This window comes from Carya illinoinensis, chromosome 12 (genome assembly GCF_018687715.1).
Source record: "Carya illinoinensis cultivar Pawnee chromosome 12, C.illinoinensisPawnee_v1, whole genome shotgun sequence".
Classification (NCBI taxonomy): domain Eukaryota; kingdom Viridiplantae; phylum Streptophyta; class Magnoliopsida; order Fagales; family Juglandaceae; genus Carya; species Carya illinoinensis.
This window is the reverse complement of record NC_056763.1, coordinates 4,563,015-4,577,349: the sequence shown is the minus strand read 5'-3', so window position 1 is coordinate 4,577,349 and position 14,335 is coordinate 4,563,015. Positions and strand designations below refer to the sequence as shown.

At 34.7% G+C, this 14,335-nt stretch overlaps 1 protein-coding gene across 3 annotated transcripts; it reads left to right on the top strand.

Annotated features, from left to right (window-relative positions):
• Positions 1-1,119: 1,119 nt before the first annotated feature.
• LOC122289587 (glutathione S-transferase 2-like) lies at positions 1,120-13,938 on the top strand. Of its 3 annotated transcripts, none has more exons than XM_043096729.1 (10): positions 1,120-1,282; positions 1,407-1,500; positions 1,604-1,660; positions 1,845-1,930; positions 2,027-2,098; positions 7,034-7,087; positions 7,214-7,289; positions 11,279-11,340; positions 12,281-12,340; positions 13,553-13,938. In XM_043096729.1, exons 1-10 carry the CDS (start codon positions 1,277-1,279, stop codon positions 13,661-13,663), a joined length of 678 nt encoding a protein of 225 aa, XP_042952663.1. In that variant the 5' UTR covers positions 1,120-1,276; the 3' UTR covers positions 13,664-13,938. The 3 variants fall into 3 exon arrangements, with proteins under 3 accessions (XP_042952663.1, XP_042952662.1, XP_042952664.1); XM_043096728.1 differs by having other exon boundaries at positions 11,279-11,373; XM_043096730.1 differs by lacking the exon at positions 12,281-12,340.
• Positions 13,939-14,335: the final 397 nt, after the last annotated feature.

The window sequence follows — 14,335 nt, the reverse complement described above, 5'->3', positions numbered from 1 at the left end:
TTTTATTTCATAAACCTTTGAAATTATCTCTCATCTTATCTCATCTGTTAAATTTTGTATAATCTCTTAAATGTTTTTTACAATTGAAGTAACTTTATAATTTGACGAACTATATTAAACCACTTTAATTTGTGAGATTACTTTTATATAATTTTTTGTGGCTGGAATATCTTCTAAAATATAGATGGTTGTATGTTCTTATTCAATTTTAGGCCTGATTTAGTTTCACAAACTTTTAAAACCATCTCTCATCTCATCTCATCTTCACATCCAAACATCAATTTTAAATTTTTAAATTTTTAACTTTTTTATTTGATCATTACTTGATCATTATAATTTTTTCAAACATTCAAACAAAACACAAAAACAATTTATTTTTTTTTTAAATCTCAAAAAAGAAATAATATTAAAAAATTATGGACAATGCTAGGGTGAGTATTAAATGTGCCCACCATATTTACATATTAGTACAAATGAGTTTTTTTAAATCATTTTTTAAATATCCTTAAACTATTAAGTAAAAAATAAAAAAATATAGAAATTTACTAATAGTCATTTCCTTAACTATTAAAAAAATAAAAATATATAAATGGACATATTTGGTATTCATACTATCATTTTTAAAAAATTATATTCTAACATTCTTTTAACTTTATAATTTTTTTTATTCAACATTTTCTCTCTCATTTTTTAAAACCTTATAAAAATCTTAGGGCTTGTTTGAAAATAATTTTCATCCCAAAATTTTTATTTCATCTCATTCCCAAACATAATACAAATAAAAATATTTTCAAACTAATCATTACAACTTTTTCAAATTTTTAAACAAAAAATAAAAGTAATTTAACATTTTTAAATCTTTAAATAAAAATAATAATATTGTAAAACTATTTTAATTTTATAATATTTTTTATTTAACATTTTCTCTTCATGTTCTAAAAAAAAAAAATAAAAATTCAATTCAAATTATCTCATTACTATTCACAAATTATCTTAATATTATTAATAAAATTCTAATCTCATTTCATCTTATCCCACTTTTAAAAAATACTCTTATTCAAACTATTTGATTATTATTAATAATAAATTATATGATTGGTAGTTACATATTTGTACCTCATCCATGTAACCGCTTAATCCTTACGGACGCCATTCACAGTGCGTCAAGGTCGGCTGCGTTGGTGTTGTGTTATTTGGGCGAAACCAAGTCTGACTTTTCAGGATTCAGCCGTTGATCAATCGATCGATCGGACTTCTCAGCTACATCGATTGGGTGATGATGGTATGCACCATCATAATCTATGAGTCTTATTTTTTTTTTCCCACTTTCTGTAGTTATTTTGCGTGTTTGTAACCCTTTCGAGAGAAGAGCGAGAAAATGAGCTCTAGTTTGGGTTTTGGAGCAGGCGAGTGGAAGTGGTGATAAGAATCAACTGAAACTGTATTCGTGTTATATGAGCTCTTGCTCCTACCGTGTCCGTATTGCCCTCAATTTGAAAGGTAATGAATGAACTTTGCTTCCCAACCTAATTCTAATAGTTTCTTGAGCATATGAACTGTTATTTATCCATTTTTTGTTTCAATTTCACATAATAAATTGAAGAGTTGAAATACGAGTATAAAGCAGTTGACTTGTTGAAGGGAGAGCACTTCAGTCCAGGTGATTTTGGCTTCTCTATTTGTTCTTCTAGGATCCAAATCTTATGCATGTATTATTTTTTTGTCAATCTCCAGCGTGAGCGCTATTGCTCTGCATGTATTCTATAATTTCAATGTTTATCATAACGAAAGAAAAATAAGAAGAGAATAACGCACTTGAAATCATTCCCTCCTTCGCTATATAGAGTTTACAGAGCTCAATCCTATTGGCTACGTGCCAGTGCTTGTGGATGGGGACGTCATAGTTTCCGACTCTTTCGCCATCATAATGGTATATCTTTACCAGGATTTCACAATTTCTTTACCTTCTGTCTGCACGTTTACATCTTTTCTCCAACTATTCTTGTTGAATTTGTAATGTACACAGTATTTAGAAGAGAAATATCCTCAGCATCCATTGTTGCCTCAAGATCTTCAGAAAAGAGGCATCAATTACCAGGTAATAATGCATCTTGTTTGTTGATAATTTTTATTATTAGCATATTTTGTGTTATCACATATTTTTTTGATCAAATTCCTTGTGTTCAAACTAATAGATTTCAATAGTGTGAAGTATAATTTTTTATAGGATGAAAAATCTAAGATCATCCCATGCTCCCCAAGCTCTAAATCTTAAATCAAATACTGTTGTTAAAAAAAAGTGACATATTCCTTGGCTATTGAAGTCATTATCTCAAATATATGAGTTTGTTGCATATATTTAGGGCTCTAAATGAATCAGTTTGTTCAATAGCCTGCTCGATACATGCCTGGTTAAAGTCGAATTGAAATCAACTCGTGAAGAAAAAAGCTCATCCGTGAGAGCAGATACACGCTCGATTAGTAAATGACACATACTCGACAAAACTTGACTTGACTCAGCTAAAACTCGTTAAGGCCCGCTCATTTATGCTTAAGTCAACTCATTAGCTTGACTCAATTAAAGCTCATTCATATATTGATAAATATATACATACACCTATGTACATATACATATATATATGTATTAGCTAATGGTATAGCATAATACTTTTATAATTAAATATATAATATGTAACCGAATTACTTATGCCTATGTATTGAATATGCTTCATAGCTATATTTTATAATTTGTACAATAATTAGTCGATAATATTTAATAATTTCATAGACTAGTATGTAGGAACTAGATATAAAATAGATATGCTATCATATTATGTGTCTGTGTTAATAATTTATGTAGGCATATAATATATTGTTATTATGGATAAATATCAACTAGTTAGATATTAATTATTTATAAATTTTTAAATCTTATAATTCAATAGAGGTTTTATATGTTAGTTGTAAAAATTTAATATTAGGCTTTTTATTTTTTATTTATTTAATTTATTAATTATTAAATCTTATTTAGAAAATAAAAAATAATTGAATATTGAAAGTAGGAAGTCTTTAGATGTTTCACTTTGAGGGACCTGAGAGAGAGAGAGAGAGAGAGAGAGAGAGAGCCCTTGAGATACTGCTGCCACCCCTAGTTCGGCGAGTGCCACTTCACGTTCGGCACAGTTAGGGCTGGCAGGCTTTGTTGACATCGCTGAAAGGTATCCAGCACCGAAAATGCTTATGGCAACATGGGTTTTTTGTTCTTTCGGAGTTGTGTTTCTTGCGTAGTCTCAAAGGAACCACCCTCTGGTGGTTCTGTGCCGGGTCCTGGCAATCTTTGCTGGCTAGGACCTGGGTCCTGAAGATCTTTGCTGGCCATCTGACGTCGGACTTTATCTGTCGACCAAGATTTTGGGTTTGAGTTTTCTCTTTGCCTAGATCTATTAAGTGCAAGGCCTTTGTGGCTTCCATAGAACAATATGACGGGCTCCGACGACCTCTTGGAGGGCATTTTGGCGACCCATTGTCAGTTTTTCTTCGGCAACCAGGAGTCCGTTTTGTGTCTCTGCCTTTGAAATGGGCACATAATTGATTTTTTTTTCCCTTTCCTGAAGAGGATGAAGAGAGAGCAGTAGGATATCTTTGATTTGGGTTTTGGGATCTGACGATGCTGATGTACAATGCGGATTCGTCTCAGTTGGAAGACGAGAGGTGGTTGAAAGTAGAATAAAAAACTTTTTTGTTACGAAAGAGGGAGGTAATAGTTTTTGTATCTCTGAATGTAGCAAAAGGATAGCTAAGTTCATGTGTCTAAATGGGACAGCAGCTTTGTGGGTGGCTAAGGGGATTGAAGATTGTTTAGAACCTAACTGTCATGAAGGTTTCTTCAGAGAACTAAGGATGGATAATGGAGCTTTTATAATTCAACATCACGTTAACGCAATTGGCAGCTTTCTGCAACTCTCAGAATTCTAGAATGGAAGGGGTAAAGGTTTGTCGGTGATTCCAGAGGGTGCAAATGGCTTTGGATGGAGAGACTTTATGTAGTCCATTCATAGTGTTATTGGCTCAAAAGCCACTTTTCTGAAGCATACAAACAGTGGGAAGTTTGTTGCTGGAAAAATAGTGGGAAGGTCTTCCTTAGTTAAAGGTGCTTCGTACGCTGTGGTGCTGAGGTCAATGGCGGCTAGTTCAACCGAGATCAGCTTAGTGGAAAAAGTAAAGGGGAAGGCACTTGTAGGAGACAAATGCTATCAGGTGACATTGGGATTTATGGAGTATGTGAGTGATCTAATGATTAAAGTGGATGAGGGGCTAGACCTAGTCGTGGGTTTTGGTGGTGGGTCGAGAATGGATGAGGGAGGGCCGGAGGATTTGGAATAGATCCTTCGGGTTTGAAGGCCACAAGTGTGCCGGGAAAGGTTCAACGCCGTCACAGATAGGGTCGTTGGACGCTGGCATCTTTGTCCATGCCAATGTCACTATGCCTTTTGAGGAAGCAATAGGGCCTCATGCACCAGTTACAGATGGGGTTGGTACTTCTGTCCAGGGTTCATTTTTAGCTGAAGATGAGGGTCCATCTATGGTCTTGAATACTTTGGAAGATACAGTAGAGCCTCTTTGTGTTTCCCCTACCTGTTCTGTGTCTCCTCAGGAGTAGTAGGGTTTGATAAAGTGGCACGGCAAGGATTGTTGGGGACTGGAGTACATACAAGCAATGTTGATGGAGGGGAGGAACCTGTAATGGTGACAAAAACAATGGACAACAACCATATTGTTGTCGAGCAACCATATGGTGGGTAGGAAAGTTTGTTGTTGGTGCCTCTGTGGAGAAAGGTTTAGATTCAGGAGTACAGTTGGGTACTACGTCTGGGGATAATGTTGTTCCCTTGGTTTCTCTTCCTCTGTTAAACGATATGTAGTAGGGTCACCATCGGATTGGGTTCTTAATAAATTTAACAGGTTTAAGCAAATCATGGGGATTTCAAATGATGCATATGAAGACCAAATTAAAGCTCTATTCACTGCGATTGACGCTATGGGAGGTAGTTCAAGTCAAGAGAAGACTAAAAGGAGGGCGTTGTGAAGACGGTCTTATAGAGGGTTTTGAATTAGTTGTATGGGAAACAAAGGGCTGGGGTTAGGGAGGTGTGTTCCATTCCAATTCATGTTTGGTGCATTTTGGGTAGTTTTCACATGCTTTTGGGTCATTCGGGGCACTCTAGTACGGGCTAAGTGTTTTCTTCTATACATCCAGTGTACTTGGTTACTCCTATTGATATATATAATATTTTTACTTATCAAAAACATAAAAAAAATAAACAACTTGAGTTGAGCTTGAGTTCGAATCGGGAATTTAGCTTATCGAGTCGAGTTCGAACAAAAATTAAATAATAATCTCGAGCCTGGGCTACTTGAGTTTTTTGACTTGAGCTGAGCTTGGCAAGCCAAAGACCGCTCAGCTCGATTATAGCCCTACATATATTGGTTGTAAATAACAATTTTGACTACCTTTTACCTGAAGTGACTTGGGTCCTCACATTTAATAGCGATTCGTAGAAATTGCTTTTTATTGACATTGGGTGTTCGAGAGCAGCGTTTCCGACTAATCCCTGGGATGCACAGGCAATTCGTAGGGACCTATAATCATTTCATGAATAAGAAAGGTGCTAGAAGTGGGTTTCATAGCACCGCACATAGATTTCAAAGAAAGTTGGTAAATACTTTAAATCATAAATGAAAGAGTGCTGAAAAATGGATGAAGATAAGCTTATGTCTTAATGAATGGGGCATGTTGGAGATCGCTACACACTTTCATGGCCCATGGCGCCATCTGGAGCAAAAAAGTGGAAAAAATTGTAATGTTAAAATAATTAGTTAAAATTTAAATCCTCTCTACTAGAGAAACAGTTGAGAGTTTCAATTGCCTGGGAATAGCAACTCGTTTGAGACATTTCAGAAACAAAATGGTGAAGTCCTTTTTTGCTCCTATATACTTCTTTTTCAAAATAATAAAAATGCTTTCTCTGGCATCCCCCTATTATATCCATGCTCACTAAGCTGAAGGCTACAGCTGTCCTGTATGACAAGATTGTCACCCATGTGAAATGAATTGGTGCAGAACCTTCAGATAGGAAACACCTTATGGGTTGGTTGTGGATGCTTAGCGGTGCTTTGAATTTGTAAAGATTTATGGAAAAACCTTGGACATACATTTATCATTGACAACCTGATGCTTTTATTGGTCCTATTTGTTAGATTATATTTTTCAGCTTTTCACCTGAGCTTACTGGGAAAAAAGTCGTTTAGCAGAGCTTCAATTTATAAGAGTACTTATATAAAAATAGAGCACTAGGTTTTTGCTTTCCAATCTAAAAAGTGAATACTCCCACCAAAGAGCATCTATGAAGTATGGGCATGTATTGAGGCATAGACTTGGCCGGCATGCACCTAAAACAAAGAGGATCTATGAAGTATGGGCATGCCTCAATTTGGTTATGTTGGAACAATTTGGTTACTGACTGAATGATCTTTTGATCGGATCATAAACCTGATCTTCCACGTAGTTAATAACATGTGATTGCACCTAAAACAATTTCTGGAGCTGCTGCTGGATCACAAAATTGAAATCCTGACTGTTTCCTACCTTATCCATCTCACTTGATGAACTCATGTAGATACCTGCTTTCTATTTTATATTTAACAAAGCATATGGACTTCAGCATATACTATCAAACCTGGGTACAACTTGATGAGGATATCATGTCTACTATGATTAGTCTTATGTAGATTTTCATGTGTATGGGTTCCCGAATACGTAGTTGACACATTTCCCGAGTACGTAGTTGACACATCTGCACATAATTGTATCTTTGTGATGGACTCTTTCTTATTTTATTTATTTATTTATTGATTTTTATTTTTATTATTATTATTTTTTTAAAGTCATATCTATTATTCTTAATATTCTGATGTCTTTGGAATTACTTCTGATTCAGAGACTGATGGGCTGCCTTTGTCACTTGATATATAGGCTGCCAATATTGTTTCCTCAAGCATACAGCCTTTTCAAAATATAGATACACTGGTACGTATCCAACTATGACTTTTGTGGCTATGCATTTCTTTGTTAAATTTAAAGTGGTATTGTCCTGAGATTGTCGGAGCATAGACTGTTACAATATTTTTGTGCTGTTGCTTTTCCCGTTTGCAGAAATACATTGAGGAGAAAGTTGGTCCCGGTGAGAACCTTTACTGGGCTAACCATCATATTACAAAAGGCTTTGCAGGTAAGTTTTCAATAGGCTGCCACTAAACCTAATTCTTCTTCCTACTTCCCCGAAACCTCAAAGACAGAGGCAGAGGAGAGATAGAGATAGATGTAAGATTAACGAAATAACTATTAATACATTTTTCTTTTATTGTTAAACAAGACTTTATTGGTCATAAGATAGGCAAGAGCGCTAGCATATGGGACATATACAAGAGCAACACATAAACGTGCTAGTTTAGTTATACAATAAATTCATAAAAAGTTACATATAAAAAAAAGAAAGAAAAAGAAATTCATAAAAAGTCATGCCATGAAAATCAATTACAATTGACCAATGGAGTGAAGTATTGTAAGGAAATTTCTAAACTCATCCATTTACAGCTCTTGATCTTCAAAACTTCTTGCATTCTTCTCCCTCCAAATACACCACCATAAACATATTGGAACCATCTTCCATATTGGGGCAATTTGAGAGCTTCCCGAATGCCTCTCTAAGAAGCTAGGAGGTCAATTACCCTTCTCAGCATCACCCAAGCTAATCCCATCCAAGCAAAGACTTCATTGCACAATGTCATGGCAATCTCACAATGAAGTAGTAGATGGTCAACAGACTCTCCCCACTTTTTGCACATATAACACCAATCCATGACTATAATTTGACGTTTGCTTAAGTTGTCTAGAGTGAACATCTTTCCCAAGGAAGCCATCCATATAAAAAATGTTGCCTTTAGGGCCTTTGTCTTCCGAATACTATTCCATGGGAATGGATTTGTATTGTACGTTGTCATGGTTTGGTAGAAAGAGTGGACTATGAACTTCCTTTTCTTAGAGTGGCACATAAAAATCTTGTCTTCGACTCACTTCAACAAACGGGTGGAGCTGGGTGTGGTAATTTGTGTTTGCCGGTTGTGTTCGTATCGTGTCAAGTCATTGGTATTTGACTATATAGGTAAACTTCCTGTTAAGCTAAACGTGCCAAATTTTCTAATCCTAACCTGATCCATTTAAATAATGGGTCTTGTCGTGTCACTTGTTTTGACCTATGTAATATTAATTATAATAGGTTAACAACATTACTCATTTCAACCCATTTCATGTAAATTTATAACCCATTTGACCTGATTAATATGATTTCACATAAAAGTTAAAATTTATATTTATGTAGGCACAATATCTAAAGAAAAGAATAAGACTATCTATTAAGGGTAGGTTTGGATGTGAGATGAGATATAAAATTCTCATCTCATCTCATTTCATCATTACAACTTTCCCAAATTTTCATATAAAATATAATAAACAATTTAAATTTTTCAAATCTCAATTAAAATTTTTCAAATTCAAAACTAATAATAATATTAAAAAATAATATTTTAAACTTTTATTTCAAATTCAAACTTCTCATCTTACTTCCAAACCTGCCTCAACAAAAAAATATCAATATTTTTTAAATTTTAACATATAATAAAACCAATATTACAACCCTACAATGAAAAATATGAACATAGGTCCATAATTACAATTCTAACAATAAAAGCATAACATCTTGAGAAATACCAAAACTACAACTTAACAATAATAAAATTGTAGTTTTGAAATAAAATTTAAATGGGTTATTACTGGTTGATTTCAGGTCAAGCAGGCTAACTTGTTATTGATTTGTTTATTAATCGTGTCTTAATATGTTAACCTGTTTTGACTTGAGCCCATTTATATCAAACTCAAACCCGCAAATTTCGTATCGTATTTGGGTTCACAGGTTGTCACATATTGCCACCCTTAGGTGGAGTACGCTAGGTCATAGAATTGTGGATAAGTTTCCTTGTGTGCCTCATCACAACACCATACATTGTGCCAAAATTTTATTTTGGATCCATAACCTACCTTAAAATGGATATTTCTCGGATTTGTGTCCCAAACTCTTATGTGCTTCCATAGCCACACTCCATAAGGCCCACTCACCTTATTCGAGCACCAACCTCCCCATGGCTCACCACGCTTCAATTTGATGAAAGATTATGCAAAAGCCCCTCCTAGTTCACTGTGGTATCTCCATAGCCATTTGTCAAGCAAAGCTTTGTTGAAAGATTGCAAGTTTCGAATACCTATTTATACATAATATACCTTGAATTTAAATTTGAGATGTCACTCTGACCCATGAAAGCAGAAATTTATTTCTTGCCCAAGACATGAGCTTTTATAATTTCACAGGAGCTAAAACTCAGTATGTAACTAGAGAAAACGCCTAAAAGAATATACAGTTCTTCATCACTATACAGGAAAAATCATTTACACCTCAAGACTTGTAAACGAGCCTTATCCATTACCAAGTGCTCTCTAACCTCCGTAGGAACTTTCTGTATGCAAAAGAATTCCTATCTGGATCCTCTAGCACCTGATATTGCAAAGAAAAAAAAAAAAAAAACAGCCATTTGATTAACCACTCTGTACACCTTACATCCAAAAGATAGCAAACAATTAAAAAAAAAAAAATTCTACCATGTCAATCTCGCTTATCTGGAGCCGGGTTAAATCCATACCTTCAAATTATGGAACTAGAGTTGTTGAACATGTTTTGGGTAATGGTTTCAGCCATGGATGATAGTCCAAGCATCATCATTACAATAAGCTGTGATGACAAGACCATCTTTCACACTGCCCTTATATTGATAAAATGTGTGCAGAATTCGAGCAAGATATTGATATCTGATAATAGTGTTGCAATTCAGGAACTATGCCAATTGACATTTAAATTTGATTTTGATTATCTGTATATGCTCCAAAGTATCACCATGGTCAGCATTCCATAAGATCAACAGCATCAACAAGGCCTATTGTCAATTGACTTGATTTGAAACTAGTGGAACATCCTTGCGATGTGTGGACATAGTTCAAGATTTTATATATAATTGTTTATGAGTGTTTTATTCTGAAATGTTCTAATTATGTTTAAAATTTTAAAGATATAAAATATTTTAGATTCATTACACTTTACTACCAAAAATCAAGAAAACAAGCTGAGAAGTCTGTCCATTGTGAAACCATTTTTTTCCAGCAATATTATCAAGTACTGAGGTTAGTCATGTCTCAAAAGCTCATTCTCATGTACAATTTTCTCTCATTAAAATTCCTCAGTGACTGAAGTAAAAAATGATACAAGTTTATAGAACCAAAAGAAACGCATTTTGAAAATTAAAAGGAAATTAATTTTGAATAAAAATTAATAATTTAATTAAATAAATTTTTTAATTATCATTTAATTATAATACAATTGGAGATTGGATGATGTATTTTTATATGAATATTAATCTAATAGGGTAGTAGATAATGTAGTTTGCAGGAACTTCTCCTCACTTGAAGTGCACTTGCGGGAAAACTCCTTGTCGAGGGTTTGTGCACCCTGGGGATTTTGTTCTTGGACACCTGGTGCCAATCAAAATAAAAAAAGATAATGTAGCTTCATACGAGTAAAACTTTATACATTGGAAATAATATAAACTAAGGCCATGCTTGGTTTCATTATTTTTCCAAAATTTTTCATTTTTTTTTTTTATTTCAATTTCAATCTAAACATCTTTTAAATTAAAAATTCCTATTTAAAATAAAAAACATTGAACCATTGGCCCAGATTTCTTTGAAAATAAACACAAAAGCTGAAAAAAACTTTCACAAAAACCCAAAAAAACATATATCACAAGAGTCTTATAGAAACAACTTTTCAAATCTACCAACCTAATTTCACAAACTCTAATAAAAAGACATCTCAAAAATTTTCTATCCAAAAAATTTCTCATTTTTCCCCCCACTTTCACAAAAAAAGGTCTCAATTGTTTTTCTCAAAACTTCTAAAAGATTCATGAATGCGAAGAAATAAAGGTTGAATGCATAATTTTATTTTCTTGCTTCCTAAAGTGCTGGTTTCCTCCCCCTTGCCCATCATAAATGAAATTTTTATGTACAATTAATTTCTGCTCCTGAATATTTTATTATCATCTCCTCTTGTTTCAGCACTTGAAAAGTTACTAAAGGGCCATGCAGGAAGATATGCAACTGGAGAAGAAGTTTTCCTGGTTTGGTTTTCTGCTCCATCTGTGTGCATGCCTGTATGGTTGCATATAGTGTAGGCTGTACTTTGTTAATGTAATTTGTAGACCCGGTTTTGGAACGTTCTACTAATGTATAATAGCCATTAAGATAAAAATGCCTTTTTCTATTTTTTCTGTGCTGGCGGCTGGAGGGGTGGGCTTTGGGTTGCCAATGGTACATTCTATTTGCTAGGTACCTTACCTAGAGCTCAATATCATAAACTCTTATTGCACAGAGAAATAGTAAGAATCATGCATTTCTCTGAGAATTTACTTCCAAAAGTCCAATATTTGTTGGGGGCTTCTTTGCTAATAAAGTTGTCAACCATCCTGAATTTGCTGTATCTTCTAGAACCAAAAAGTGATTTTGGTTTGCTGGTATGCAATGTTTATACAACTCTTAAGGCCTGGTTTGGTTATACAAACCAAACCATCTCATCTCATGTAATCATTACAACTTTCCCAAACTCCCACACAAAATATAATAAACAATTCAACTTTTTCAAATCCCAAACCAAAAATAATGTTAAAAACTTATATTCTAACAATATTTTATTCAACTTTCAACTTTTATCTCATCCCATCTCATCTGTGTAACCAAACAAGGCATTAAGTATTAAGACCATCTGCTACCTTTCTGGCAGCAGAACACAACATTTCTATACTCATCAATTTTTAGGACAACAATCTGAGCATTGTTTTTTGCCTTCAAAACCGTGCATTGTGAGACAGGAAGGTACCTGACTCAATTCTAAGCACTAGGCTTCTGGCATATGCCAATGAACTGATGCTGGCATTATTCACCACGTCTTAGTTGCACCTTACACAGTATGCTGGAAAATTTACTTCATAGTTTCTAATATACCACAGAGCAAGAGCAAGTGTGAATTAGATCATGGATTGGGATATTTTAATTATATTGCAGGCAGATCTGTTTCTAGCGCCTCAGATGCATGGAGCAATTAAACGGTTCAATTTTGACATGGTATTGCTTATTCTATAATTTCATGTGTTGGTTACATTTGTGCAAATATTTTTTTCATTCATCTCTAAAGGTGATTTGTCGTGGCCTTAATTTTTTTTGGTTTGACAAAGCAAAAGCTCATTTTACTACTCACTTAGGGTGTTAGTACAAACCACATTGCAAAACCCGAGAGATCACAAGCATTAGCAAAACCTGGATGGCTAGAGGCAAAATCTTTTGGAATCTCCTGGAAAAGAGTTAAAGGGTTGCCTGGATGTGGAATCTCCTGTAATTTTATCCATTCTTTATTCAGACACAATCTCTACTTCAGCTTCATTAAATCATCCCAAACTTCCATCCATTTATTTCTAGTTCACAATTCTTTTTTCTTTTTTAATCCAGTTCATAGTTCTCTTTTCCATTTAACGCATGTACAAGTACTTGAGAATCAGATCCACGCTCAACCATCCATAGTTGCAGTTTTAAACAAGAACTGTCAGCCATCCCATATATGGCCTGCACCTCCGCCATTGTGTTAAAGCCAACCCCATAATAAGCCAAAAAGTCTGCAACAAAATTCCCCCTTCATCTGAAACCACTCCACCATCTCCACACAAACTCGGATTGCCATGACTACCATTCACATTGAGTTTAGCTCTTCACATGCTGGCCTCAAACATTTCCTGATCTGCACTCAAGGAGAATTTATCGCAATGAATGGAATCCCTATCTTCTAAAAATGAGTAAATAATCCATCCTTTCCACCATTTTAACCTTCGAAACAGGTGATAGGAAGTCAGCCAATAGGGATTTAATTCTAAAACAAGTAGCTTTGGTTGATTCCTTTAGACTCTCCAGTTTATTTTACTTGTAAAATTATTCTCTTCCTCGTGAAAAAGCCACTCAAAAGAAAAGTAAAATGTTTCCAAGTTGTTCCTTTATGTTTTCATTGCATATATTAGCGTTATTTGCATTTTGTTTTATTACCAACTTTGTATATTGTTCTTCTGCCTGGTTCATACTTGCTTCTGGTCTCGAGATGGCCCTACTTAATTTACCAGCTGGAATTTTGGCGTTGGATATTTTTTACTTTATTAGTGTGGCACTACCTACCCTTATGCTTGCTTCGAACTTGTTAATGGTTGTGCATTAGTCTTGAAACATATGGTCTAAACATGTCTGTTTCTCTATCTGTATCTTCTGACAGTTCTATTTTTCAAATTTTATCTGCAGACTCAGTTCCCTCTTTTATCAAGGTTGAACGAGGAATACAATAAAATACCAGCTTTCCAGGACGCTATGCCGGAAAATCAGCCAGATAATCCTGCTGCAGGCGCTGTTTAAATCAATGGATTGTGAAACCAGCTGTTATGAGCCATTTCCTATCCATCTTGTGTACTGTATATGTGTAAGAGAGATGGCCAGCATCCGATCTAAAAATTGCAGAATAAAGTGCCACACACGATCAAGCTTTCAGAGACACTTTCTAAAGTTTATTGGCATATGGTGTTTCAATAAACGTTGATACGCCATACAATATAATAATGGGAACATATATATTGTGAGTTAGGTGATAACTATAATTACCAGTTTGGATTTACCACTTTGAATTCGTTGAAGCCACTTTGTGTAACACCCATTCCCGTAGACTAGGGATGTCATGCGACGTTGGTAATGGAAGCCAGGTAAGAGACTTATAATTAACTAAATATATCATTATTTTGTAAAAAAACAGTTTTAAATAAACCAAGTGTCGAAAATAAAACATAATGAGCGCTTCAATTCAGAAGAATAAGAATATGTCCAGTTCGTCAGAGTATTATCTATCTTTTCTGTTACTGGAAAGAGAGGTGAAGTGGGTCGTACTGCACCCGAGCAGGATTCTTACGGAATTTGTTGGAGGAGCAGGGAGGACAATCAGCAGTGAGTGGGCATCTTTTTGTCGGAACTTGGCAGACCGAGGTGGTGCTAGGTGGTTTTGGGAGGACTTTTCTTGAGTTCACGATGGCTAAGATT